A 25998-nucleotide genomic window follows, 5' to 3' on the forward strand; every position below is an offset into this window, starting at 1 on the left:
GCGACGGGATAATAAGCAATTCGAATATGGAATTCTTGATGATACAGATGCACCGTAGCGCCGTAAAGAATTAATTCGGAGGCTAGGACAAGTATTTCCTTTCCCCCGCGGATCTGCAGGTCTGACGCAACCTCGGCTTCGGAACGTGGAGACGGCGGAACAGGTCACGCCTCTTATCGCTTCATCTGCCCCGGACTTCGCCTCAGGCTTCCTCTGGTTTCCAGAATCTCCTCCTTCCCCTCCCCCCCTGAAATAAATCCCTCCTCTTCAACCCCTTCATCGACTTAACACTCTTCCGCCATCCACTGTTGACTTGTACCGGTTCTATCGCTGTTCTGCCGCCTATAGCTACTGATACGATTCAACATGGGTTCCAACAGCGGTAGAACCGCTAAGATACCTCTCGTGCCCTTGTCCAAGGGCACTGTTCTCTTGCCTGGCGTGACTCTTCGAATTCCCGTCTCGAACCGTCCCGACTTGGCCAATTTGCTCTCCTCCCTAGTGGACCGACCATCCAAACGCGATGGCACCGTTATCACCTTTGGGTGTGTTCCGCTGAATTCGCCTTTCTTGAGCCACGATGGCCTACATTTGATCGAAGGAGACGATTCGGACGAAACACAGAGAGATGACTATGCTTCCATCGATGCAGGACAAGCGCGCAAGGAGGACCTATTCCGCTACGGGACTCTAGGAAAGGTGGTCGGTGTTCAGCGCCGCGCCTATTCGGAGCCGTTCCTTTTGGTCCAGGGCACTCAGCGCTTCACTATCAGGAAAGTCCTGCGTGACCGCCCATACTTTGAGGGCGAAGTTCTGCTCCATGAAGAAAACTGTATGCCTTCCCAACCCTTCTTTTCTTAGCTAACACGGCTAACTATTCCTCATTCCAGCGTCTTCTGTACAAAATGATCCAGAAGCAGCTGAATTGTTCTCTCAACTGCGACAACTATCCCGCGAAATCCTCACCCTGCTACGCCTCTCCTCCCTTCTGTCGGCAGCCTCGACCCGCCTCTCTCCTCTGGTGGCACGGAAGTTCGAACTCTACATCTCAAGGACCGAGCTGAGCCAAGCTGGGAAGCTAGCCGACTTCATGGCGGATGTTTCTGATGCAAGCTTCGAAGAGAAACTGCGCATTCTCGCATCATTCGACCTGAAAAAGAGACTGGCACGGGTGGTGGAGATCTTGACACGCCAGGCTCAACATATCAAGAGTAGCGTCAAGGTCACATCCATCAGTACATCTTTCCCGACAAGTAACCTTGACATTGGTCAGATGGATCCTCGGGAGCGTGAGCTACTTGCAAAGCGTGCTATGCAAGGTCTCTCAGGCCTCTCGCCTCCGGGTCCTTCGGGTGGGCGGGGTGGTGATGAAGAGAAAGAGCCAAACGAAGTTGATGAGCTGCAGAAGCGTCTCGAAGAGGCACAGCTCAGCCCGGAGGCCCAGAAGGTGGCCGATAAAGAGTTGAAGCGTCTACGGAAGATGAATCCCGCCAACGCTGAGTATGGAGTTTGCCGTACCTACCTCGAGAATCTTGCCGAGATTCCGTGGACTAAGGTGACCGAAGATCAGCTTGGTCCAGACACTCTCAAGAAGGCTCGTCAGCAGCTGGATGACGACCACTATGGTTTGGAGCGGATCAAGAAGCGTTTGCTCGAGTACCTAGCTGTGCTTCGGTTAAAGCAATCAACGAATAGCAACGTGGATCGTGAGATCCTTGGCCTCACTAAGGACCTAGAGGCTGCATCCTCCGGTGACCTGGAACAGGATACCCCTCTGCTGTCTGAGACCGATCGCGTCGCCCTTGAAACGCGCCTGGATATCTTGAAGTCCAAGCGTGCGACTGACAAGTCCCCCATCTTGCTCCTGGTCGGTCCACCTGGAACCGGAAAGACTAGCTTGGCTCGCTCAGTCGCGGCCTCTCTTGGTCGCAAGTTTCACCGTATCTCTCTTGGTGGAGTACGAGATGAAGCAGAAATCCGCGGTCACCGCCGTACCTACGTCGCCGCCATGCCCGGATTGATCGTCAATGGTTTGAAGAAGGTCGGTGTGGCCAACCCAGTGTTTTTGCTGGATGAAATCGACAAGGTTGGCGGTGCGAATTTCCAAGGCGATCCTTCCGCCGCCATGCTGGAAGTTCTAGACCCCGAGCAGAATCATACCTTCACCGATCATTATATCAACATCCCCATTGATCTCAGCAAGATTCTTTTCATTGCCACTGCGAACTCGCTGGAAACCATCCCAGCACCTTTGCTTGATCGCATGGAAACTATTTCGCTCTCGGGATACACCACTATTGAGAAGCGACACATTGCTAAACGACATTTGATTCCGAAGCAGATTCGTTCTAACGGTCTAACCGAAGGCCAAGTCCGTCTTTCTGATGAGGTCATCGACAAGATTATCACATCCTATACTCGGGAATCTGGCGTGCGTAATCTTGAGCGTGAACTTGGCTCAATCTGCCGCTACAAGGCCGTTCAGTACGCTGACGCAAGCGATGCCGATCGCGTACGCGAGTACAACCCTGTCGTCACCGTTGAAGACCTCGAGGATATTCTCGGCATCGAGCGATTTGAAGAAGAGATTGCAGAGAAGCACGGCCGCCCTGGCGTTGTCACTGGACTGGTTGCTTATTCTACCGGAGGACAGGGGAGCATTCTTTTCATCGAGGTCGCCGACATGCCTGGCAATGGCCGCGTGCAGCTCACTGGCAAACTTGGCGATGTACTGAAGGAGTCCGTCGAGGTTGCGCTGACATGGGTGAAAGCCCACTCGTTTGAGCTGGGACTCACCCACGACCCGAACGAGGACATCATGAAGAACCGAAGCCTCCACGTCCACTGTCCCTCTGGTGCCATTCCTAAAGACGGTCCTTCAGCGGGCCTTGCGCACACTATGGCGCTCATTTCGCTGTTCACCAACAAGTCAGTGCCGCCTCAGATCGCCATGACTGGCGAGATCTCGTTACGTGGCCGCGTGATGCCCGTTGGTGGCATCAAGGAGAAGCTCATCGGCGCTCTACGTGCCGGTGTGAAGACCGTTCTGCTGCCCCAGGCCAATCGCAAAGATGTCAAGGACGTTCCCCAGGAGGTCCATGATGGCCTAGAGATTATCTATGTTCAGTAAGTCATCCTATATACTCCCCCCAGTCAAGCAATTAACTAAGACTCCTCTTTAGGCACATCTGGGAGGCCCTGCAACGGATCTGGCCGGATGCTCACTGGCCTGGCCAGCAAATGAACTTGATTGAGAGCCGTCTGTAAATATTGCTCCGGGCTATGTTGTGTGTTCTTATTATGATTCCTACCAATTTTCGTACTTTCGGTCGCCCTCTCAACGCCAATCGTTCTGCATAGCGTGATAATTTTGTCCAACTCGGCTTTCTCGGCTTCTTTGACTCTCTATCCTCTTAATTCAAATATACTATCCCCTTATTTATCTTACAAATACAATATGATACACTGACGAATAACTCTTCTACTGATACTATGTATGATTACTAGTATATCGGAATAGCGTGTAGATGCCGGAAGAAGTAGCTCTCAAGTCATACCTACGAATTCGAATACTTATAGCTAAGGCCATGCAATGATCCGCCTGGTCATTCCATTGATATCCCAAGGCGGCATTTGAAAAGGGCCAAATTAAAGTGACAAGAGATAGCCTAGAGGCTTCTTAGATTTACTTCATCCAACATGCCAACAATATAATACAAGATAGGAAATGGCTGATGTAAGAATACAAACACACGAGGCTTTCCAATCCGAGTGAGTCCTAGAGGGCAGGAACCAATGTCAAGGAAGCAGCCGCGGCATCAAATCACGGGCCCTTCTAGCGGCGGCCTCCCAGGTACTTGGGAAGAGGGTTGCGATAGCCACCGTTGTTGGCCAACTCCTTGTGCGCAAAGTCCACGCCCAGAGCCTTCCATGTAGGTCGCCACCCAGACTTGTTCTCTTTAAGCTCCTCTGCCTGTTTCTTGTACGCCTCCCGCAGCTCTGTGTCTGGCTCTTCCGCTGAGTGGCCCTTCTGGCGGTTCTGTTTCTGTACCTTATCCTGGTATTTTGCGGCTGAGTCCCAAGCCTCCTTTTCCCATCTGTTTTGGAGTCAAAGATTAGCCAATGTTCTGAAGCCAAAGAATTGTCGAGATTGTGGCCATCGCAGAGAGATACAATTCTCCTTGGCGATACCCGAATTGAAGCAAGTGTACGGGATTGGGGCATCACATACGGAGACATGTCCTTGGGTTCCTCGGGATATACAAACGGCTCCACCAACTCGACTGTCATTCGCTTCTGGGACTTTGGTCGTCGCCATTGGCCTAGGTTACGGCCATCGCGGGTGATACGGGTGATGGGCTTCTGCTCGATGTAGCTGCGGATGCCGAGAACATCGACGCCATATCCCCGCTTAAGATAGTCTCGCAAGTCGAGCTTGTTGAATTCGAGAGGGACGCGGAATTGGGCATGGCGTGGGGTCAGGAAGGGGGTGCGGACGAGAGCGACTGTGAACTCGGGGCTGCAGGGGTTTAACCGGTTAGCCCAGACGAAAGAAATGGAACAACTGCATGACATTGACCATGGATGTGCTTCGGCATTTTATCCGTGGGCAGGCAACACATGCAGGTAGGGGAGAGGGACGAACAGAAAGATCTGCTTGCGCAGGGAAAGATCGCCCTGGGCCTTATTTGAAAGATGGCGGCGCTCTTTCTCGGCAATGTGAGCGGCCGAGGCAGCGCGAGCTTGGGCGGCTGCCTCAGGAGTCTTATAGAGCCTTTGATTTAAAGGCTTCTTCGCCTTTACCGTGCGAGTGACGGCATCTGAGACAGACTTGCGAGGCATTGTGAAGTGAGATTGCGGGTTCTGGTTGATGCGTTGCAGTTGTAGATGATCTTTTCGAGGCTGCGCAAGTGGCCGCACCGCCCGCCCTATCGCTCTTGTCGGCTTAGTGCATTATGGCCCGGAAGTACTTCTGCCCATTGGCTACAGTAGGAAGGATACATGATTCCAAATGACTAGACTATAGCCAAAATCACGGTGTTCAGCCTTCATATTGTAGAGTTACTGTTTTTCCTACAGTCCAGTTGGGTCTATTTTCTGCATCCACGGCGGCTATTTTTTTTTCAAGTAGCAGTTCAACCACTGCCCGGCTCTCTTTCCTGCAATCTGTGACACAGGTGTTCCATGTTCGATCTCAGCTATTTCTTTCATATTTGCCTTTGGTCTAGCAGTAGCTTGATCACTTACTCATGCCTATTCTCTGGGCTCATGACAATAGAACTGTTCCACACCTTTTAAGAGATTCTTGTGCTGGTTCCTGCGCTTTAGCCTCGATTATTTATTGTGCCACGAGTACTACTACGCATCATAATGATGAGCGCTCTGTATGGCCGGACTTCGACTCATTCTGTAGCTCACTGCAACCTGAAGTGGCATGGCTACACAGCGGGAAGTGCGGCTAGCTTACAATATATATTCGAACGGGATATGGCACGTGTACGCAAGGGCTAGTGGAGATGGAGACACAAGATTATCGCGACTATGGTCATAAAGTTCGATCGCTAGTAGCATTAGTACAGTCGCTGGACCGTGATGATTAATGAGAATGCTAGTATCCGATATCGCGGCCATATCAAGAGCATGGCATTCAGGGCTAACGTTGAGGCTACCGCGCCCGAAAGCTCGAAGGACCTGTCAGCCATAAGCCCACGACATTTGTCGCCATATATTCTCAATCATACCTTGCAAATTTGACATTTTCTAACTTCTGAGCGAAGCGCAGGGCAAACCATGCTTCTATTCATATGGAGAGAAGAGCTGTACGCAGAGCAACACATCCACTAGATACGGGGACATTGGCTGCAGTGATCTACTCTGGGAACATATAACACATTGGAGCCCCAAATTGCCAACTGACTACTATAGCCTAGTGGTACAACATCCCAATTGGGGTAGTGGCTAACCTCATCGTCTTTCACACGATAGCCGGGGGTTCGATTCCCCCATTGGGAGCAAAGCAGTTCTTTTTTTTTTCTCCCGCCCCATTTTTAACCAACTGCCAAGCCTCTGTTTTTCATTTTGCTCACCTGATGCGAATCTATGGTTAAATAGCAGAAATTTTACAAATAGCCGTCAGTTCCCTAGAATAGTCTAGCGGAATCCCAGTCCCAATTGGGGTAGTGGCTAACCTCATCGTCTTTCACACGATAGCCGGGGGTTCGATTCCCCCATTGGGAGCAAGCATTTCTTTTTTTCAGTTATCTATTCTGCTTTTGGTTTTACTGTTCCCTTCGACTGTCATATCATCCTATTTCGATCTGGTTCACATTTCAATCATTACCTATGTCGCTTAATACGACGCATGTCCTTCAACGAAACAGAATAGGAATGAACTTGTATTCATACTGATACCAAAAAGAAAGAAAGCAGCCTCAACTGTTCGGGCTAAACCTTAAGGTTTTTGATTATGCTGGTCCAAAGCCAAAGCTTATTATATACCACAAAGGTCGGCACATATCTGCGAGAAAAGATGATTCAATCATAGAAATCAACACCAGGTTTGAAGAGAGACTGGCGGGATAAGATAAAATAGGTGGATATATACGCACCATGGTGCGGATTTGAATAATCTAAGTGATAGCGCCACCAAATTCACAGATCCGCAACTATATTGCAGATATCATCATCCAATTCAAAAAGATACCTCGAATAGGTGAAAACCTGTTAACCTAAGTACGGTGTTGATTCGAACAACCTGTGCAGATTTGCTAGGACTACCTGGTTTCTGAAACCCCCACCAAGCTTGAAAAGAGCCCGGCGGACAAAGATGAAAATAGGTGAAATTAGTTCGAATATAGTGTTGATTTGAACAACCTGGTTTATAAATACTACCAGGTTACAGTATTAGCTCTGGTTTAGAAAGGAGGCGGTGCCCAATAGTGGAATAGATGGAAATTTATCAATCATGGTGATATCTTCTACAACCTGGCTGATAGTTGTAGAAGTTACCATCATGTTAGGGAGGGGTTGGCGGGTAAAAATGAGACAGTCATTTTCCTATTGAAACCTTGCTGGACAGTGCTAATCAACCTGATGGAGTATCTACTTATCCATTGCCACGCGACCAAGAATCTAGTTGGATAGCGTTTAGATGGAAGTATAGCTTCGTGAAAAGATCGCTTTGTTTAACCCTGAAGAGGGTGCCATTTACAGAGATTCATAATTCATGGCCATTAGTGTATTATGCTGCTCAGTGACTCGATGGGTCTGAGACTTCTAGCTCCTCAAGGCGCTGAGTATTACCGTCCACATCGTCTCCCCGGGAGCTTTTGTTTTGAGGCTCCTCCTGCTCCCCCTGCTCCTCCTGCTCCTCCTGCTCCTCCTGCTCCTCCTCCTCTTCCGATTCTTCCTCCTCTTCATCTGATTCTTCGCCCTCGTCGTCCCTTGACCCAGCATCTCCGTCAACTCCCACCTCCTTCATGTAATTCTCAAGCTCACGCGCCATTTTCCGCGAGAAACCAGAAGCTTCAACCTCTACATCCAGACGCTTGCCAGGATTCTTCATGAATTTCTTCCTAGCTTCCGCAAAGGTAGGACCTGGAACATCGCTAACAAAATGGAACTTTCGCTGGAAGTATCGCTTGATGCAGTTGACATCACGGTCGAAGTACATCTCAGCATTGACGTGATCGATGGACACCATCTGCGGGAAGTCGATAATGATTGGAACCAGCTTGATCATCTCGTCGGGCACGTCGTCCAGATTCACAGGTGCTTTACCCTTCCCGTCGGGGTCATCCACCTCCTCTTTGATCAGAATATTAAACTCGTTGAAATCACCGTGAATTAAGCCAAACCGGGCCAGCTCTAGAATGATATCCATAAGTTCTGAATAGAGAGCCTCTGGCCGGGGCACTTTCGAGATCTGTCGCAGCGGAAAGGCGTCCACCAAGCTCATAACGATGGTGTGGCGGTTTTGGGAGATAGGCTCAGGAACTGCGAATCCATTCTCGCGCAGCACCTTCATAAAAGCAAACTCCTTTTGGGCTGCAAGTCGCGACATGTACATCCATGATCCCGTGCTGCGGTGTCGGAGGTAATCGCGATTGGTCTTTACGGTTCGGAAAGAGATTCGCCCAAGACGGTGGATCTTGAGGATTCGTTGCTCGCCACTACTATGCGCGACGACTATGATGTCTGATTCTTTTCCAACTCCGATTTGGTTTCCGACCGAGTATACGACCTTCTGCTTTTGGTGCGCGTTAAGTGCTAGGTAGTCGAGTCCACCGTATGTAAGTCTGTAGCCGTCGTCTGGAATATAAAAAGGTGCGGTTAGCAAACTATCGATTCAGCCGTGGTATCAGAACGATAGCAACTGTACATTTTGCGTTTTTCACTTTCGCGATGAGGTTTGTCTTGGCTAGGTTGGAGATAGATCGGTGCACGCCGCTTCCGCCCCGGAGGCCGGAGAGCTGCGAGATCAGGGGAGTAGGGACGACTTCATGGTTTCGACTGCCAGCTTCAACCTATAGAGGCAAATGATCAGTATCATGGACAGAGTAAGCACGTGCCGCGCATGGCGGCGTAGAGGGGCTGATAAGTACCCCGCAAGCACTCGGAAATCCTCAGACGTGAGATATCGGATGGCTTTGGCGTCGAGCTTCATGGTGGGCAGTTCTCTGACGAATCTCCAACTCCGAGAATGCGCCAAATAGTGAAATATGCCGTTGAGCTAAAACGAAGCTTGAACCTTCAAAGTGACGCGAAGCCAGAAAAAAAGCGATAAGATAATAGCCCTAAACCCTATTTTCCCCTTTGGGATGAGGACCTTTGGATGCCCGCGTATAATAAATTCTGTGTACTTCTGTATGCAGCGTACAAAGCAGGGCAGTGCAAAAATCCTGGAGCAAATCAGCGCCTGTAATTCATACTAAGTGATCCCCAACTTCGAATAGGACTAAGGATCCATATAAGACCCCTCGATCACAACTGGAACTTTAATCTACAGACTGCAAGGCAAATCAGATCCAAATGCAGTTGGGACTGAAAATGAAAAGATGTTTCATGCTATTCCTCAGTCATTCTGAATACATTATATCCAACGTTCATCGTCTACCCAGTCTAAATAGTCCATTGCCAGGGCTGGCACAAGAGACCAGTTGAGAGAATGACTCATTGGATGCTTACTCCGGGCTCTCCCAGTCCGGGTTCTAAGAATCGTTAGTGATAATTCAATAGAAGCAGAATTTAGCATTGTGAACATACCTTGCGCAGAATGACCAAGCCTTCCAATGTGCTGCTGAGAGGGATGTATTGTTCATCCTCCAGCTCAGCCCGCTCACCGTAGGACAACAACACAGGTGTGCTCTGTGTTTGCCATCCGGTAATGGTCTTTGGACGACCAGCCTGTCCAACAACATCCACGGCCTGACCGACCCGAACGTTGACGGAAAGGGGTTGCAGGTCCTCATCAAGAGTGACCAAAAATCGAGGGAACATAGCAGTAATGAGGAAGTAAAGGAGGTAGTGGTGTTCGGCGAGAATGAATTGCTTGGCGTCAATCAAAGACACCAAGACAGTAAGCAGGCCTGCCGCCGAGACTCGTGACAACACTTGTCGGTCGGTGTGGAATGGGTTGAGTGTCATGGTACCCTTGCCCATGTGAAGGAGACCTTGAGCAATACGCACCATGAACAGAGAGTTCTGATCACGGTGGTAGTAGCTGGCGAGTTGCCGCAAAAGCTGGGCCAGACGTGCGTTGTTGGTGCCTGCACCGCAAAGACCCATCGCAAAGATGGCGTTGATAGCGACTTCGTTATCGGTATCGTGGGAGTAACGAGACAGAGTGTCGTAGATTTTCATCTGCGGGTTGCTGGGACTGATGAGACCCATGGCAAGTGGCACAGCTCGGCGGATGTTGCTGGAGCCGTAGTGCATAAGGTGACCAAATTGGCGGAGGATCATGTCCTGGCCAACATCCTCACCCATAGCAATAAGTGACAGACCCAAAACAGCATACGACTGGACAAGCTCATCGCCCTTGTTCTCCTCCTTCTCCTCAATAATGTCATTGCAGATGTGAAGTAGCTCCTGCAGCTTAAGCACGGTTCCTGTACCGGCCCAAGCACATACAGAGGCAAGAACAGACGTAGGTTTAGCCATGGGGTGGTCAACCGCCTTCAGGATATCAAGGATCACATCCACCTCCTCTTGACGGCCGAAGTAGAGTAAAGCCAGGCCGAGAGCCATGAAGCGAGTCCACTTATCCTTAAGCTGCTTCTGACGTTCCTCGTCCATGAGCGTGGTGGCGATTGCCTCACTCACTTGATGATTCGATGAGCCAACGAAGATAAGACCCAAGGACACGGCGGCCATGGCGGACAGCTGCATGTCTAGTGACGAGTCCTCCACAATGGGAAGTAAAAGTTCGAGAAGCTCTTCCTTGTTAGAGCCAGCGTATGCCAAACCGAGACCCATGATGGATGCCACGCGCATCGGCACATTCTTCGCCTCGAGATTATCGGAGTCACTCAGAAGTGCAAGAGCAGGGTCAGATTCGAACCGAACACCGGAGTTCAGGATACCGGTGGCAAGCAGAGCACCCGCCTTTACCTGGTCCTCCTTGACGTAGGTGAATTTGTCGATCTTGTCCAATCCATCCTCAACGTCTCGGTGAAGCAGCATACCCAGCGAAGCGGTGGTAGAGAGCTGGCCGTCGTCCCTTGTCTTCCATACCCATGGGCCATTCTCGCCCTCAACAAGCATCATCTTATCGTTACCAAAGCCGGCGTTCACAAACGCATTTACAAAAGCACTGGCCAGGTTGTGTCGCGCTGAGTCGAGATTTGTGAGGCCTGCTCCACGGCTGCTCTCGAGGTGAGTCTTGTAGATGTCTTCTGGCATCTTGGGATCCAAGATATTGAGCTCTTTGCCAAGGGACTTGAAATGTTTGGGAATGCTGGCATTGTTGAGAGCCTCAGCTAGAGCTTCGTCTTCCGCATCCTCCTCCGACAAGTCAAGCCAAATCTGCTGTCTCGCAACCAGGAAGGCCATCTGCTTCTTGAGGGACTTGTCGGTTGTGGCATTGATGTCGCTCTTGATTAGATCAATATCGTTCAACCGGATAGCAAGGACAATTGCTTGGGAGAGCTTGTTGTAGCGAACATAGATCTCGTGAGCTGTCTTCAAGAACTGCTGATCTTCAGGATATGTCAACAAGTTGACCATGCTAACCATGTACAAGCAGACTCGAGGATATGTGTTCTCGTCGACAAAGCGGGGAATTTCCTCGATGATCTCCATCTCACTCAACAGGTCAACTGCATCGGCCTCGGCATTATGACTCAGGAAGTAGGGCACCAATGAAAGGGCTAAATCCACGAGATCCTGTGTTTCCTTCTCCGCGTTCAGTCGAGTTTGATACTCTTGTCCGATCTCAAGCGCCAGGTGCCTGATGTATTCGTGGCCCCAGGAGCCAAGGTCCTCTGACTTGGCCAGTAGGCGGTATTTGAGGGTTTCGAGCTTCTCCTCATCTCCATAGGTCATACCCAGAACACTGAGTGTATCGGCGAGGGAATCCTATAAGCCAGAACGGTAAGCTTGTTTACTTGCATACTATCTTAGGGTTGGCGTTGCAACAAACCTTGACAGGACCAGCGGTCCACTGCTCATAGAGCTCAGTAAGCTCATCGTAATGTGGCCGGAGGAATTTGAGAGGTTTGGGCACAGCAGTCATCGATGAGGTCGAGGTCTTGATGAAGTTCTTAATGGCATCCAAAGCGGGACCGTAGAGAGAGGTATCGGGCTCCTATGATAGACAGAGATGAGCGTTAACGTCATGGTGGATTCAGCTGGGCTGGGGAGGCTTGTCAAACCTTTAATCGCTCCACAAGCATTTCAAGCTCATTCTTTAATTGTTGGTCCTCCTCACTGAGCTCCTCTAGATAAAAGTAAGCAACCGATTCCTAAAGCCGGGCGTGCTGCGCGGAGGCCACATGCACACCTCCAAGGTGCCGCTGCGATTTACCTTCTGCTGGTTCATCATCCTTCTTTTTGCCCTCAGCTGGGGCCTTCTCATCATTCTGGGGCTTTTTGCCGTTCAGCTCGCGAACGTCTTCAACCTTGCCCTTACCCTTGTCGGCAGAGGAGGTTGACCGTTCGCCCTCGTTCGCCATTTCTGACGGTATCTGGGGACCAGGCCGGAGAGTAACAAGGGTGGATGAGAGAGAGCGGGAGTCGGGGTATCAGGTATTCCGTGTCCCGAATCAAAGAAAGACACAGGACTTTTTAGATGGTGAGGTGATGCGATGAATTGTAAGCTGGTGATGGAGACGCAGAGACCGAGAGCTTCGGAGCGCAGCTCGGATTATGTAAGCGCGCCAAGCCTCGCGCGGGCGTCATTGTTTTTGCCGCAATGCGCTTCCAAGCACTTCTACACCGCGCGAACGCTACCAGCATCGTCAAAATTGGAAAAAAAAAAAGGCACTTTCATTCTACGTGATTCATGAGAGTTGGACTGACTATTTGATACTTATCAAGCTCGAGATTAAGCTAATAGGCTTCGAGGATCGATTATCATTTATGGCACATGCCAGTGTGGCTTTCGAGCTCTTAGTTCTCGAAGCCCAGCGTCTGTGATTATCAAGATGCTGAAAATTCGGTATTAGTATGCCTTCCAAGACCTCGAACGGATTTCCTTGCATGACTGGTATTACCAAGGATGAATATGGCATACTAGTTCTTACTAAGTGCTAGGTATAGGAAACCTATTAAGCTTTCTTCGCCTTATTGTGACGGTGGACATTTCTGGGGTTCAAGTTAGCAGTACTGGAACTATTCCAAGGTTTTTGTCTCGTATTACGGAAGCTGTAAATATGCACAAAATACTAGTAATCGTCTATGAAATACCAGATTCCCGGAATACTTGAATATTTTAACGTTTGGCATCGGTGGATGGCCCGAACATGGCAATATTTTATCAAAGAGTATGTGTGTCCTCCACCCGAAGATCATGCAAGGTTCCAAGGATAGAGCGTGAGGACGATGGAAGACCCTGCAAGACATTATACTTGCAAACTGTATACCATCAATTGGTTCATCACTTGTCCGAATGTATCGGCCAGTTTAGTCATGTCGAGATGCCCCCACGCATGACAATGATACCAAGAGGCTGTTATCGCTTATCGCAAATTGATCACCTTCCGCGGCCCTGCTCCACCACGCGATCGCAACGCGTGCCTAGACACCGCCATCATGGAAGATCAAATGGAAGTCGATCCATCCAGTCCACACGGTACTAAGCGCCCGGCAGAGGAGCCAGAGGTCTCGGAACCGCCCAAGCCTAAGAGAATTAAGGTATGCATCGTTCGGTGTGACGGCAGTATGTATAGCGCCATTAACCCGCCACCCAGGCCCTCGATCCCAATGTCGTCAATAAGATTGCCGCCGGAGAGATTATCGTGGCTCCTATGCACGCTTTAAAGGAGCTGATAGAGAACTCCGTCGATGCAGGCTCAACGTCGATCGAGGTTCTCGTAAAGGAAGGAGGATTAAAGTTGCTGCAAATCACGGATAACGGACATGGCATTGATGTGAGTGACTTTGATCCGCTTCATGAAGTTGGATTAAAATAAAGAAGTTTTATCTGACAGCCCCATAGCGTGAAGATCTACCCATCCTTTGCGAGCGATTCACGACGTCCAAACTGAAGGAGTTCGAGGATCTGTCCTCCATTGGCACATACGGATTCAGAGGTGAAGCATTGGCGAGTATCAGTCACATTGCTCACCTTACCGTCACAACAAAGACTGCTGGCTCCAGCTGTGCTTGGAGAGCCCACTATGGCGAGGGCAAACTTGTACCTGCAAAACCAGGACAACCTGCAGCACCCAAGGCGACAGCTGGGCGTGGAGGAACCCAGATTACTGTGAGTTGATGAGTAGCCACAGTATGAGACTCGGAATTGCTGATGACCCAGGATAGGTTGAAGACCTGTTCTATAATGTCCCGACACGTCGTCGTGCCTTTCGTTCTGCTAGCGAAGAGTATGCCAAAATCCTTGACGTAGTGGGCCGATACGCCGTACATTGCTCAGGGGTGGCCTTTTCTTGTCGGAAGCACGGTGATTCAGGGGTCAGTATTTCCACACCATCAGCAGCCAACACCATAGACCGAATCCGGCAAATCCATGGCAGTGCGGTAGCAAACGAATTGGTCAACTTTGAGGTTTCAGATTCAAAACTCGGTTTTCGTGCTTCAGGGCTCACGACAAATGCAAACTATCATGTCAAGAAGACTGCGGTTCTCTTATTTATTAACCACCGGGCTGTGGAATCGACCGCCATCAAAAGAGCAATCGAACAAACCTATTCCGCATTCTTACCCAAGGGCGGACATCCTTTTGTCTACCTGGATCTGGAGATTGAACCCAACCGAGTCGACGTCAATGTGCACCCGACGAAAAGAGAGGTCAACTTCTTGAATGAAGATGAGATAATCGAGATGGTTTGCGATGAAATCAGATCAAAATTGGCACAAGTAGACTCGAGCCGGACATTTCTGACGCAGAGCCTCCTCCCTGTACCAACTATCGACGCACTTCAACGTGAGCAAGGTGGTGTTTTTGACGATACCACGGGCAATGGAAAGGCTGCAAGCACACCTAAGACACCGGCAACATCCAAGAGACCGTATGAGAACAACCTCGTGCGAACAGACTCCAAAGTCAGGAAGATCACCTCAATGCTCGCCCCTTCCCCATCTCAAGCGGCCGCCGACACACCAGCCCAGCTAGGAGCCCAACCCAGTTCCATTCGCGACGAAGGCCTCCAATACGAGACGATTGATCGTCAGCCCCTGCGCATTGCCCTCACGTCAGTCAAAAGCCTACGCAGTGCTGTGCGCTCCTCAATGCACAACACACTAACTGAAATGTTTGCTTCACTGACATATGTCGGGGTAGTGGACGAGCAACGCCGGCTAGCAGCCATCCAATCGGGGGTGAAGCTTTACCTAGTTGACTACGGGCTCGCATGCAACGAATTCTTCTACCAAATCGGACTGACCGACTTTGGTAATTTCGGAACCATACGCCTCGACCCACCACCCAAACTCATTGATCTACTCAAGATCGGCGCTGAAATAGAACAGCAAAACCATAGTGACGGGGATGACGAGGAGGCGCAAGCAGTATTCGAGCAAGCAGCGGGTACCGTCTGCCAAACACTCATCGAGCGCCGTGAGATGCTCGACGAATACTTTTCTATGAAAATCAGCGAAGAAGGCGAGCTTCTCACTATCCCGCTGCTGTTGAAAGGCTACGTCCCATCTCTCGCCAAGTTACCCCGATTCCTGCTTCGGCTTGGGCCGTATGTGGATTGGACGAGCGAGGAGGCATGTTTTCGGACCTTCCTGCGCGAGTTGGCGGCGTTTTATACTCCTGAACAATTGCCAGTCGCACGCGCTCGGGCTCCAGATGAGAGCAATCGAGAAGCCCCTGACGCTGAGGCAGAAGATCCATTCATAACATCACGGCGGGCCCAGATGATTCGGATGTTAGAGCATGCTATTTTCCCTGCCATTAGGGCCCGGCTTGTAGCTACGTCTCGGATGTTGAAGGGTGTGGTTGAAGTGGCGGATTTGAAGGGTCTCTATAGGGTTTTTGAGAGATGCTGATCCAGTGATTATGGATGTGGTTGCCAGTGCGTTCCGAAATTGAGACACGGTTATTGGTACCGGCTATACTTCAACTTCATGTTTTAATTCTATGGTTCTACCGGTATTCATCTGTAAGGCCGTTCTATAGCGCGAGAGACTCTTGTGTTGATAATCGCGGTAGTATTCCAACAGATACCCGTGCCGTCTACTGATGATTTCTGCGAGGCCGCTCAGGAAAGATACATGCCTGGTACTTGCTAAATTCAGGGAAAAGCCCGTAGAGCGCTGTAGATAAGAAATATGAAGAACAGCTGACACCAGTAGGCCCAGTAAGAATAGAAAGAAGATAAAGTGAGACCTCGTCCCAATGTAGAAGATAGTATCAAGGTGGAAGTGTTCAAGAATTCGCTCGTCAACATCGATGTTGATTTGTTTCCCAGCCAGTAAATACCTGTGACACCGTGCGCCGAACCCTGAAAAGAAAATCCGTTCGAAAGAAAATCAGTCCTGCTGGTACAAGTCGTATGTGAAATCGTGTATCATGAAATATGCATAGCCCTTGAATGAGAAGTCCCAGGCCTGTGCAGAAGATGAAGAGGAGCCCAAAGGCTGTTGGTGAGAGACTGGAGTCTTAGCGGCGGGAATACGGTTTGTTGAGAAGGGCAATCTCCCGACACACGTAAGTCCATTCTAGATCGCGCAGGATAGGGTTACCCTTTTTCTTATTCAGGTATTCTTCCCACTGAAGAAGTTCGTAACTGTACATAAACATTAGGAGATGTGGTAGTTCACAGGTAACAAGGGGTACTCACACAAAGCGAAGATTGGGTTGAATGATGACGTTGAGACGTCTAGCTCGAACAAAGCAACTTCAGAAATGTTAAAAAAATTTTCTTCGCGTATTAAGAGTTTCTAGTGACCTACTAGGCTCGAGGGAAGGAGATGTCGTATTCCTGCATCACTTTGGCGATGCAAATGCTGGCAGATCGGGAAACACCGACGCGGCAGTGAACCAAAGTAGCTGTACCTTCTGCCTTTCCTTGTTCTGTTTATGGTTTGTCAGCGACCGACCAGAAAAGTGGTTGACTTGTGGCAGAAACAGGAGCTGATCCCTCCGACCAAGTCCAGGCAATCCTGTCCGGGATTCGAACTTACGAATAAAGTCCAAGCACCGATTGTACTCGTGGCAGAGCTCATCGATGCCATTGTCCTGGATGCTGATGTGCAACAAGTTATCCTCACCCCATCTGACGCGTTGCTCTGGGTTCCAGGTGATGCATTCACCCATGCTCAGCACACGCCTGATACCGAGTTTCCACAACATCTCAGGGTTGTTGGCGTGATTAAGGTTTCCAAGATACAGATAGTTCAGAATGCGACTCGGCAAAGAGCCGTCGGTTTTTTTAAACCAATCCGAAAATTGCGAGGTCTGTGGACCATACAACGGGACAGGACACTCCATCAGCAGACGAGGCTGAATGTGACTCAACACCATGCGATCAGTTTGGTACAAGAAGAAATTACGCTGCTTCTCGCAATGCAGCTTGATCATGGCATCGTCGACACGGAGGTTTTCTGCAAACATGAAATAGACGACGGCAAGAAAAGAGCTCTCTGTATACCCATCGTTACAATGGATCAGTACCTTTCGAGGCTTCTTGGTCGATTTCATCGCCGCATCATTTCCCTGGTCCATGAGCTCCGCTTCGGGATTCGCCAGATAATGAATCCACCGAACAGTGTTGATGATATCCTCTGTCTCGCGGTTATTGCCCGATTTCAAGTAAAGGACTCCAGATGAAGGGAATTCCATGCGCTGGGGACCGATTTCCTCGATTTTCTTGTCAATCATGGCCAAAGATCGGGGGCCCGGGATCTGAGCCATATCATAGGCGTCGATGATCAGATCGTATTCACAGTCTTTAGGGAGAGTACGATCCGCAGTATTCCCCAGCCAGTGTGGAGTCGGACCAAGCCACACATTCTTGGAGATTTCTGAGACTTCACTCATAATGGACATCTCAAGTCGCTCCCAATAGGCTATAGGAGGTAGTGTTAGCACGAAAAGGCTAGAGACGAGCCCTGAAAGCGTTGACTCACAAAAATCCCACATTTCGCCGGGGCGGATTCCTCGGAAATCGTTTCCTACGATCTCCGGATGCTTTTGCTCGATTTGAGGAAAGGGCGCTGGAAGGGGATGTCAGGCGAGAGACGGGACACAAAATCAAACCAATCGGACTTACTCGTGAGAATAAAGGTGTTGTACCATCCGAGATCTTGCGCAGGGTCATGCTTATATCGCCATTGCTCCTGAGCGACAGCGAAAGCTTGGGCCAGCAAGAGCAGCTCCTCTTTGCAGCAGTCTGGCTCCCCGTAGACAACAATATCTGACAAGGCAGCCAGTTTTGCTCCTTGAATCTGAAAGTTGCGGACCGAAAAGGCCTGGGGCGGGTCTGGATTCAGGAAGCAGCCCTGTGGAGAAAGAACGTCTTCGGGAGCCACAGCCCCCTTCAGGCGATATGTGTCGAGTTCGCCTCCGAGTTTGACGATGGTGAGACCGCGCCAATTCTTTGGTGGCTTCCGCTGAATCTTCCGGCGACTGGAAAAGAAGTTCAGCTGCATGTGATTGTCGGGGTGGAGTCCATGCAGCCAGGGGAACATGTAGGAGGGGTCGGGCAACGGCTGCGAAGATAGATGCTTCATAGCTTCGGCTAATTGATCCGCATCGAGGGAGTAGACAATAGGAGATGGCGGTTCTGAGATCCGCTTGTATCGCATATGCGCGGACTGAAGGAGCGACGAAACCTGAGAGCAGCCTTCTGGCAGCGACGGCGACCAGTCCGAGTCACTGAGGTCGAATGGCGCAGGGCCGGTTGGGCATACAGGGATGTGCTTGTTGGGAATGGGGCTTGACCGTGAATTGGTAACCAAGCTAGAGGTCATCGAGGATGGGGGAGGTGTCGAATGGCGCAGCGTGTGCTGCTGTTGAACAATAACCGTCGCCATGAGGGGAACGGGAACAGCCTCGGGAAGCGCAGAGCAAAGTCTCGAAATCAAATCACGAATCCTCAGTCGCAGCACCCGGGGCCGCGATCACATTCTTTGGAGACAAGAGGTTCAGAAGCGACAGGATGTCGCGAGCGGTGATGTCTTTGAAGTGATAAGAAGCGATAGAAGCGGAGGATATGGAGTGTTCCACCGGGTGGGGAGAGCAGATCGGGCAGACCCACAGGGAAACAGGAATGTGAAGGGAGAAGCACAGTGCAAAAGCCCCGCAACCACTCAAACGCTGTTGATAAGGGCCAGCGCAAGGGGGCAGTAATGGTTAGGAATGTAGGAACAAGACGAGGGGGAAGTACTGCAGAGGTAGGAATTTGTGTGGAAGCTAAGTTGAAGGAGGGGGAAGTGGAAGTAAGAGGGAGAGGAGGAGTTCCTGGGTATCTCCAAGTTGCCCTCCAGACGCGAAATTGGCCTTTCAAGTCTACAGCGACCATTGGCCTATCGAGCATCAAGCCAAGAACGTGCTTCTCGCCCACAGGTGGGGACTTCGCATCATTCACTTATCGGCGTCACTGTCTCCATGGTCCCGTTCGTGGCTCGACCCACTCGAGTGACTCCACTCAGACGGTTATCTTCCAGGCGGGCGTTTGTTTGTCTCTGCCTTGATTTGCACGGAAAGTACAAAGGCAATTCTATTTCATCGACTTGGTCGGAACTCAGGAAACGTATCCCCGGTCAACCCCACATCGCACTCTTCGCAACAGGCTGAACCGGCTTGCCCACAGGCCAGCGTCAGTCGGCGCCACCAATCACTTCCCCCCGATCCGTTTCCAATGACGATGTGATTCAAAGAAGTGCTTACTGCCCCTCGCTGTCGGCTGGGATTCCTGTCCGTGCGCCCAGGCCTCCACTTGGTCTCCCCACGTCCACGGGTACGTCGCGATGTGGACATGGCAACATGGCAACATGGCACCATGGACTCGCCTAACTTGCCATTATCTTCTAATCAATTCGAACGGTGATCAAAGCATGTTTGCATTCTGCATTGATCAGCCCGTATGCATGCGCGGGCAGGGTTTGTCTATTCGATACTGCAAAGAAAAAAACGCGTCTATATAACTGGAGCCAACCCCGGATCGCCAATGCGGTCCACTCCAAGTGAAGTGGGGGTGGTGCATGCAGGAAAAGGTCTCAAATCCTGTCACCAACCTGACTCTGCCTCTAATGGCCTTAAATGCGGGTGCCCAAGCAATCCGAGAAGGAGGGGGCCTCGCCCCTATCAGAGTCCAGACGCTTTAAAGGACCCTGGTGGGTGTCCAAGGTAGCACTACAGGGGAGGACAACGCTTGTGAACACCCCTACCTCATGTAGTGCTTGACAATGTCACATGTTTGAGGGTAAAGTAAAATTGAATTTCACAAAATTTTCTCATAGGCCGAGGAGCGCACAGGGTGTCGACTAAAAGAAGCTTATTGGTCGGCTAACTCTTGGAGCTCCTGTGCAAGACGTCGTAGATAGAAGCGGGCCATATCGGGCGGGACGCCCTCGAACGATCGAACCATTCGCTGCAGATCCTGTCTTGATTTTTCGTAGGCGTGTAGGTCTCGATTGCCGTAGACATCGCGACCGGGGCATACCCCTGCGTCAGATTTCGGAAGAAGACGTTCACCGCGACGCTGACCTCGCTCGTTGCCGAACAGGCCGTGTGCAACCAGAGCGGCGGGATGAATAGGATCTCTCCCGGCCGTAGAATTGCTTCGTGCGGAGATGTTCCTGGGATAGACGCGGCTGCGTCCAGACCCACGCCTTCGAATATGTCAATCGTGGAACTGGATGCCCCTGCTGGAATGTGCAGAGACTGCACATCATCCGGTGGAAACAAAACTAGCCGGCGCTCGCCACGGACCTGACAGAGCACGTTGGCCATTACCTGCTTTGGTTAGAACTGCAGTCATTTTGATCGGGTGTATAGATAATGGGGTCGAGCCTTAGAACCATGGGACACGTACGTCGTAATGAAGCCACATTGTTACTGGGCCCGAGATCCGTAATGGCGAGCTGTGTGCATTCTTTGTCACTAGGTTCATGTACTCAGGAAGCTGAAAATCATCCTGCAAAGTAGGGAAGTCCGTAGCCAAGGTGGCCGGCAACCTGGAGGGCTGATCGGCCGAGATAGATCGAAGATACTGGCGGCCACCAGCATGAACCTCGTCTAAAAAGGTGGCAAAGTCTTTGGTCACATAGGCGAAATTTTTTGATTGGAAGTTCATTCGCTCCGATTGAGCCTGGTGTACAATAATCTATTCAGGATCTTCGGGTTAGTCTGCAGACATGCTGTGCGAGGCGGGTGGCTGCCGCACCTTGCGCTCCTCACCGACGGTCATTGTGAGGTATTCTTTTGTCCATTTCTCTGTGCAAGGTCCGATGTCGCTCCCTTCAAGGACAACGGGTTTCCCGTTTGCAACGATCTGTTGAAACTGCGCTTCTGAGGTGATTCGAGCCCGTGGGATTTTGACTGTTTCTTTTGCCTCAGTCGGAGCGCCTTTTCCTGGTCCTCGAGGAATAGGCTTCGAAGGAGCTGCTCGTGGGGCCACAATGGCCCATCTATTCTCCTCCTTGGAATCTCGAGACTGGAGCAACCACGTTCCCTCTGTCCAGAAGGTTCCAAACGAAAAACAGGTTGCGCCTCCACCGACAAAGAGAACTTGATCAGAATTCCTTGTCTGGCTGGCGTGGCCTGTGAGCAATGGTCGAGCTCCCGCCAAAGCGCCACCCAGTCCAATAGCAGATATTATAGTGGAGCTGTATGGTTTCGAAGAACCCACCAACTCACTGGAATCCAAGAGGAGGATTTCTTTCTCACCTGGAACCAGCCGACGAGGGATGATACCACCGGCTACAATCAAGCCATGGGAGGTAGCATCAATTGTTGCTCCAAACCGAGTGAGGTATGAAAACAAACGTGGCGAGGCGGCTCGTAACTCCGCGGTGCGATCAACCAGATCAACTTGCAACGACCCGTCGCGTCGCCGACACAGAGACCAGGACCAGAAGTCTTCGAGAATAGTTCCTGTGCTCCCGATACCTCCAAAAACGACGCCACAGTTATCATCGATTGCTGCAAAGCCCGCCCCAAAACGGGCTGGGAGCCTAGGGCCAATCACTTCCACACCTTGCCATCCCTGCTCGCCATTCCCGTTCCAATAGAGCCAACTGTCTAATATCACATTGCCTTTGCTTTTACCGCCATATACAAGGATAGACCCTTGTCCATTACCGAGCGATACCTTGACTGAGCTGTGACGGAACCTTGGCTCGGGTAGGGGATGAACTTGCTGCCAAGTATCGCCTTTCCGCAACCAACAATCGGCCATCGGGGCAGCAGGTGATGCTCTCCCCCCAACTAAAAGGCTCTTGCTGGTCTTTACATCCAGCGCAGTAATTGTATGACACATTCGCGCGGGGATATCGCGCGAAAGTGGAAGTTTTTGAGTGTCATCTGGTGTTTCAGAACACGAATATTGGTCTGTTGTAGCTAGGCGAGATTGTTCTCCTTGGCCACCATGGTGACCGAAGAAATCTTGACTACCTGGGACCAGACTTCCATAGCGTCTCCTACCGACCCTTCCAGGTGGACAGTATGCTTGTAGGGAGAACTGACTCGACACGTCGGGAACCGTGAATTCGTCTGACACAATGGTCTCCGCGTTCGAACTTTCGGTACTTGAAATGGTGTTCGTGGCGATTAAGACGAAATAATGCGATGCAAAAAGTGCGAACTCTTCCCACTCATCGAATACCTCAAACGAGTCCAGTCCTGTTCGGACTGACTCTGGTAGGAATTCGTCGTCAGACCATAAGTCCCATAAACTTCTGGCTTGAGCCTGAGCCCAGCCCGCTTTCTGGAAGCGCTGTTCTTGTTCCGTAAGGGAGGGAAACTCGTGAATAGAAAACAATGGTGCACGAAGCTTATGGAAGTGCGTCATCATAGTCTTTGCAAATGGATGTTGGGGCCCATCGGGAAAGAATTGCTCCAATATGCAGAACTGTACATCTGAAATATAGTTCCAATCAGTTTTATTCTACGATGAGCTGGAGCTTTTGATGCAAGGGCGACTTACCATCTGTCAACTGAGCAGCCCATTTGACAACCTCATTTGCCGAGTGGACGTCCATATACGTCAGGGAGACTTCGGCAAGGAACAGGACAGAACATTCTTGAGACGGCAAGATGCTACCCAACAGTACCTCATTCAACTTTTTGAGATTTTTTAGATCACAACCGACACCTAGATATCGAGAACTGCATATTTGAATTGGATCTTCATCGGAGCCAAATTTTGCATCGCCGATCACGTCTTTAATCTCTTGGGCCTCCCGTATCGCACTTTTCTTGTGGATCATAAGCTTCTCGTAATCGATGTCAACGAAGACGGTGTGGCTACTCTTGGCCGACTTTTGCTCATCGCTGAGTAAGATAAATGGCAGTGGATCACTGCGAGCCCGCTTAGTATATCTTGTCCTATATCTCTTTACACAATGCCAACTCACTATCCGCATCCGAGGTTCAAAACGAATTTAGCCTTGTCCGTAGGTGCTTTCGCGATGAATTGCCGAACCGTCTCTTCCATGGCGTACATGCGCAGCCAGTACCCTCGGTTTATAATCGGGGATCGTCGCTGGGGCTTTTTCACGAAATACCGGAAGAAATGGGGACGAGGGTAGTAAATCATCTCAACGCTACGCTTCGAAGCGATGCTGCTATTGTTCGTCTGTGGGATCGTATTAGCCACCCCTAATATTGACACATAAGACAATGGGGAAATATACCCCCATGACCACATCGGCATCCTTCTCAGCCTTAGAGGCCATTGCCACATCATGTCGTGAGGCCGGAGCCATCTTGATTTTGATAGTGGGCGAAGAAAATCGCCAATCGCGACTGATAAGGGAAAATGCGTAGGCGGTGGGCAATCAAGGTGTGGCCCAAGCGCGATTTTTCGCTTGTGACGACAAAGTTCTCAAGGTTCCTCCGGGCATCACTTCCTGCTCTAACAGCTATTTCTCGTTGTTTTGGATCCGATCCATCGCGGGCGATGGTAGGGGCTGCACGGTGACGGGTGAATCCTGACTGGCGCTGCCTTCTCCATCTCACGCGTCTATCTCTAAGCGGGGTCACCGCAGCTCCCCCGAACAGTTCTCCACCATCCACAACACCACCGGCAAGATGGCGATGAACTTTGTGACTTTTAACCAGGACTACAGCTACCTGGCTGTAGGTGAGTGCTTTCTTCGACTCTTTGACCAGCTATACTCTTATGAACACGTGGGGAGACTAACATACGCTAGCCACCTCCAAGGGATTCCGGATCTTTACCACCGATCCCTTCGCGAAGAGCTATGAGACCAGGGAGGGAAATATTGCTGTGATTGAGATGCTCTTCTCGACCTCATTAGTGGCACTTATCCTTTCTCCTCGGCGATTACAGATTACAAACACTAAGGTTAGTTCAAGCGTACCTCAAAACAACCAAGTGCATTTTTCGGAACCACCGGTCTAATGATTATTTGATATAGCGGCAATGTACGATATGTGAATTGACATTTCCCACGACGGTTCTGTCCGTCAAGTTGAATCGGAAACGTCTCGTCATTGTATTAGAAGACCAGATCTATCTCTACGACATCCAGACAATGAAGCTTCTTTCAACTATTGATACCTCACCAAACCCAAACGGTATGACCGAGGCTGGAAAAAATCGCTGTCACAATACACACTAACTCAAATCTATAGCCATATGTGCTTTGGCGCCTTCCTCGGACAATTGCTACATGGCATACCCGCTGCCTCAAAAAGCCGCTGCCCCAGGGAAGCAACCAGTCCATGCACCTCCTGGGACAACCCATGTCCCACCAACCACTGGAGATGTTCTCATATTTGATGCAGTTAAACTTGAGGCTATAAACGTTGTTGAGGCACATCGGTCTCCCTTGGCATGCATTACGCTCAACAGTGATGGGACTTTGTTGGCAACAGCATCCGACAAGGGACGATTATCCGGGTTTTCTCAGTCCCCGATGGACATAAACTATATCAGTTCCGCCGAGGATCGATGCCATCTCGAATATACAGCATGTCCTTCAACACTACATCGACCCTTCTTTGTGTTTCCTCATCTACAGAAACAATTCATGTCTTCAAATTAACGCAGCCAGGCCCTTCATCAGATGGCTCCTCCGCACACTCTCCGATTGGCCGGGAACCGAACTTCGGCTCCAGTACATTTGGAAATACAATGGAGGATGATGATTACCCAGGAGAGTCATCAGGCGATTTCTCATCGCGGAAACACAACGGCACTCTGATTGGGATGATACGACGGACATCCCAAAATGTCGGAGGTGCCGTGGCAGCTAGGATGGGAGGTTACCTCCCCAAAGGCGTTAGTGAGATGTGGGAGCCGACGCGGGATTTTGCCTGGATAAAGATCCCCAAGGCTAGTCCGGGACCAGGACCTACCAGCAATTCGGGACCCTTGCGAAGCGTCGTGGCCATGAGCAGCAACACACCGCAAGTGATGGTGGTGACGAGTGATGGAAATTTCTATGTTTTCAACATTGATCTTTCCAAGGGCGGCGAGGGGACTCTCACGAAACAATACTCGTACGTTCTGAATAAACCACCTCTTTTTCCGGTCTGCTGTAATATGCTAACACTTAGCAGGGTTGTCGATTCGAACGACAGGCTCGGCACGATCGACTATTAATAGCTTCAAACCCGAGTAGTAGTATTTCCTCACCAGTCGTACACTCAAGTGTATCATGGCTACTTTCATTTTTGTGTTTCCTGGCGTTGGATTCTTTCTATGATTCATGCGGCTCCCGTTTCTAGCTGCCATCGGCCTTTTTTTTTCCCTGGTGGTTCTCTACTCACTTTGTCCGTTAAATATTCCCTTCTTTACAAGCTTGAGCGTCTTCGTCTTGTCGGTTTGGCGCAGTCGATAAATTTGATTCCTTTTTATGTTTATTTTACTTAGGACGAAAAGACTTTTTCGGCTAAGTAAAGTCTCGGCCTTCCAATCAAATATTCTTTGAGCATGGCATGTCTTAGCCCTACTAGGACTCATCGTAGAAAGTCTAAGAAAATGAATAAAGCGCTAGTGGTCCAATGATAGAGTTTCAGGGTTTAAGGCTATGTATGAGGAATTGATGTCAAACTACTGATATAGATGGGTAGCTCCCAAGGAAGAAGAAAGTTCGGCAGAATAAGAGTATCACTGCTTGAATTGGCTGTAGGACAACTTATCAAAACTGTGCCTTCAACCTGGCCTTCAACCTGGTGGG

General features: G+C 50.2%; 9 protein-coding genes across 9 annotated transcripts; 3 read left to right on the forward strand and 6 right to left on the reverse strand.

The window, feature by feature from the left end:
• Nucleotides 1-366: 366 nt before the first annotated feature.
• Nucleotides 367-3267, forward strand: N7468_001222 (putative LON domain serine protease; the record flags this gene model as incomplete). Its single annotated transcript, XM_058470519.1, has 3 exons — nt 367-832; nt 891-3126; nt 3183-3267. 3 exons carry the CDS (start codon nt 367-369, stop codon nt 3265-3267), a joined length of 2787 nt encoding a protein of 928 aa, XP_058333660.1.
• Nucleotides 3268-3835: 568 nt separating this feature from the next.
• Nucleotides 3836-4575, reverse strand: N7468_001223 (mitochondrial 54S ribosomal protein uL23m; the record flags this gene model as incomplete). The annotated part of the gene is made up of 2 exons (XM_058470520.1): nt 3836-4097; nt 4232-4575. The coding sequence occupies 2 exons, from the start codon at nt 4573-4575 to the stop codon at nt 3836-3838; spliced, it is 606 nt and encodes a 201-aa protein (XP_058333661.1).
• Nucleotides 4576-4599: 24 nt separating this feature from the next.
• Nucleotides 4600-4842, reverse strand: N7468_001224 (uncharacterized protein; the record flags this gene model as incomplete). Its single annotated transcript, XM_058470521.1, has 1 exon — nt 4600-4842. One exon carries the CDS (start codon nt 4840-4842, stop codon nt 4600-4602), a length of 243 nt encoding a protein of 80 aa, XP_058333662.1.
• Nucleotides 4843-7249: 2407 nt separating this feature from the next.
• N7468_001225 (protein kinase RIO2) lies at nt 7250-8665 on the reverse strand (the record flags this gene model as incomplete). The annotated part of the gene is made up of 3 exons (XM_058470522.1): nt 7250-8310; nt 8381-8525; nt 8615-8665. The coding sequence occupies 3 exons, from the start codon at nt 8663-8665 to the stop codon at nt 7250-7252; spliced, it is 1257 nt and encodes a 418-aa protein (XP_058333663.1).
• A 517-nt stretch (nt 8666-9182) lies between these two features.
• Nucleotides 9183-12173, reverse strand: N7468_001226 (proteasome regulatory particle base subunit RPN1; the record flags this gene model as incomplete). Its single annotated transcript, XM_058470523.1, has 5 exons — nt 9183-9209; nt 9265-11577; nt 11642-11806; nt 11874-11938; nt 12002-12173. The coding sequence occupies 5 exons, from the start codon at nt 12171-12173 to the stop codon at nt 9183-9185; spliced, it is 2742 nt and encodes a 913-aa protein (XP_058333664.1).
• Nucleotides 12174-13251: 1078 nt separating this feature from the next.
• N7468_001227 (mismatch repair ATPase MLH1) lies at nt 13252-15672 on the forward strand (the record flags this gene model as incomplete). The annotated part of the gene is made up of 4 exons (XM_058470524.1): nt 13252-13353; nt 13410-13589; nt 13658-13924; nt 13981-15672. 4 exons carry the CDS (start codon nt 13252-13254, stop codon nt 15670-15672), a joined length of 2241 nt encoding a protein of 746 aa, XP_058333665.1.
• Nucleotides 15673-16285: 613 nt separating this feature from the next.
• Nucleotides 16286-18660, reverse strand: pps1 (tyrosine/serine/threonine protein phosphatase PPS1; the record flags this gene model as incomplete). Its single annotated transcript, XM_058470525.1, has 6 exons — nt 16286-16412; nt 16467-16523; nt 16579-16699; nt 16810-17694; nt 17755-17841; nt 17898-18660. The coding sequence occupies 6 exons, from the start codon at nt 18658-18660 to the stop codon at nt 16286-16288; spliced, it is 2040 nt and encodes a 679-aa protein (XP_058333666.1).
• A 1463-nt stretch (nt 18661-20123) lies between these two features.
• On the reverse strand, nt 20124-23556 carry N7468_001229 (tRNA methyltransferase PPM2; the record flags this gene model as incomplete). The annotated part of the gene is made up of 7 exons (XM_058470526.1): nt 20124-20232; nt 20292-20584; nt 20664-20954; nt 21015-22708; nt 22776-23149; nt 23206-23426; nt 23485-23556. The coding sequence occupies 7 exons, from the start codon at nt 23554-23556 to the stop codon at nt 20124-20126; spliced, it is 3054 nt and encodes a 1017-aa protein (XP_058333667.1).
• Nucleotides 23557-23881: 325 nt separating this feature from the next.
• Nucleotides 23882-25421, forward strand: N7468_001230 (phosphoinositide binding protein ATG18; the record flags this gene model as incomplete). The annotated part of the gene is made up of 6 exons (XM_058470527.1): nt 23882-23933; nt 24004-24158; nt 24232-24391; nt 24449-24716; nt 24788-25318; nt 25379-25421. The coding sequence occupies 6 exons, from the start codon at nt 23882-23884 to the stop codon at nt 25419-25421; spliced, it is 1209 nt and encodes a 402-aa protein (XP_058333668.1).
• Nucleotides 25422-25998: the final 577 nt, after the last annotated feature.

The sequence above is a fragment of the Penicillium chermesinum genome, assembly GCF_028974085.1.
Source record: "Penicillium chermesinum strain IBT 19713 chromosome Unknown utg000002l:1.0-5270490.0:1.0-5274688.0, whole genome shotgun sequence".
NCBI lineage: Eukaryota > Fungi > Ascomycota > Eurotiomycetes > Eurotiales > Aspergillaceae > Penicillium > Penicillium chermesinum.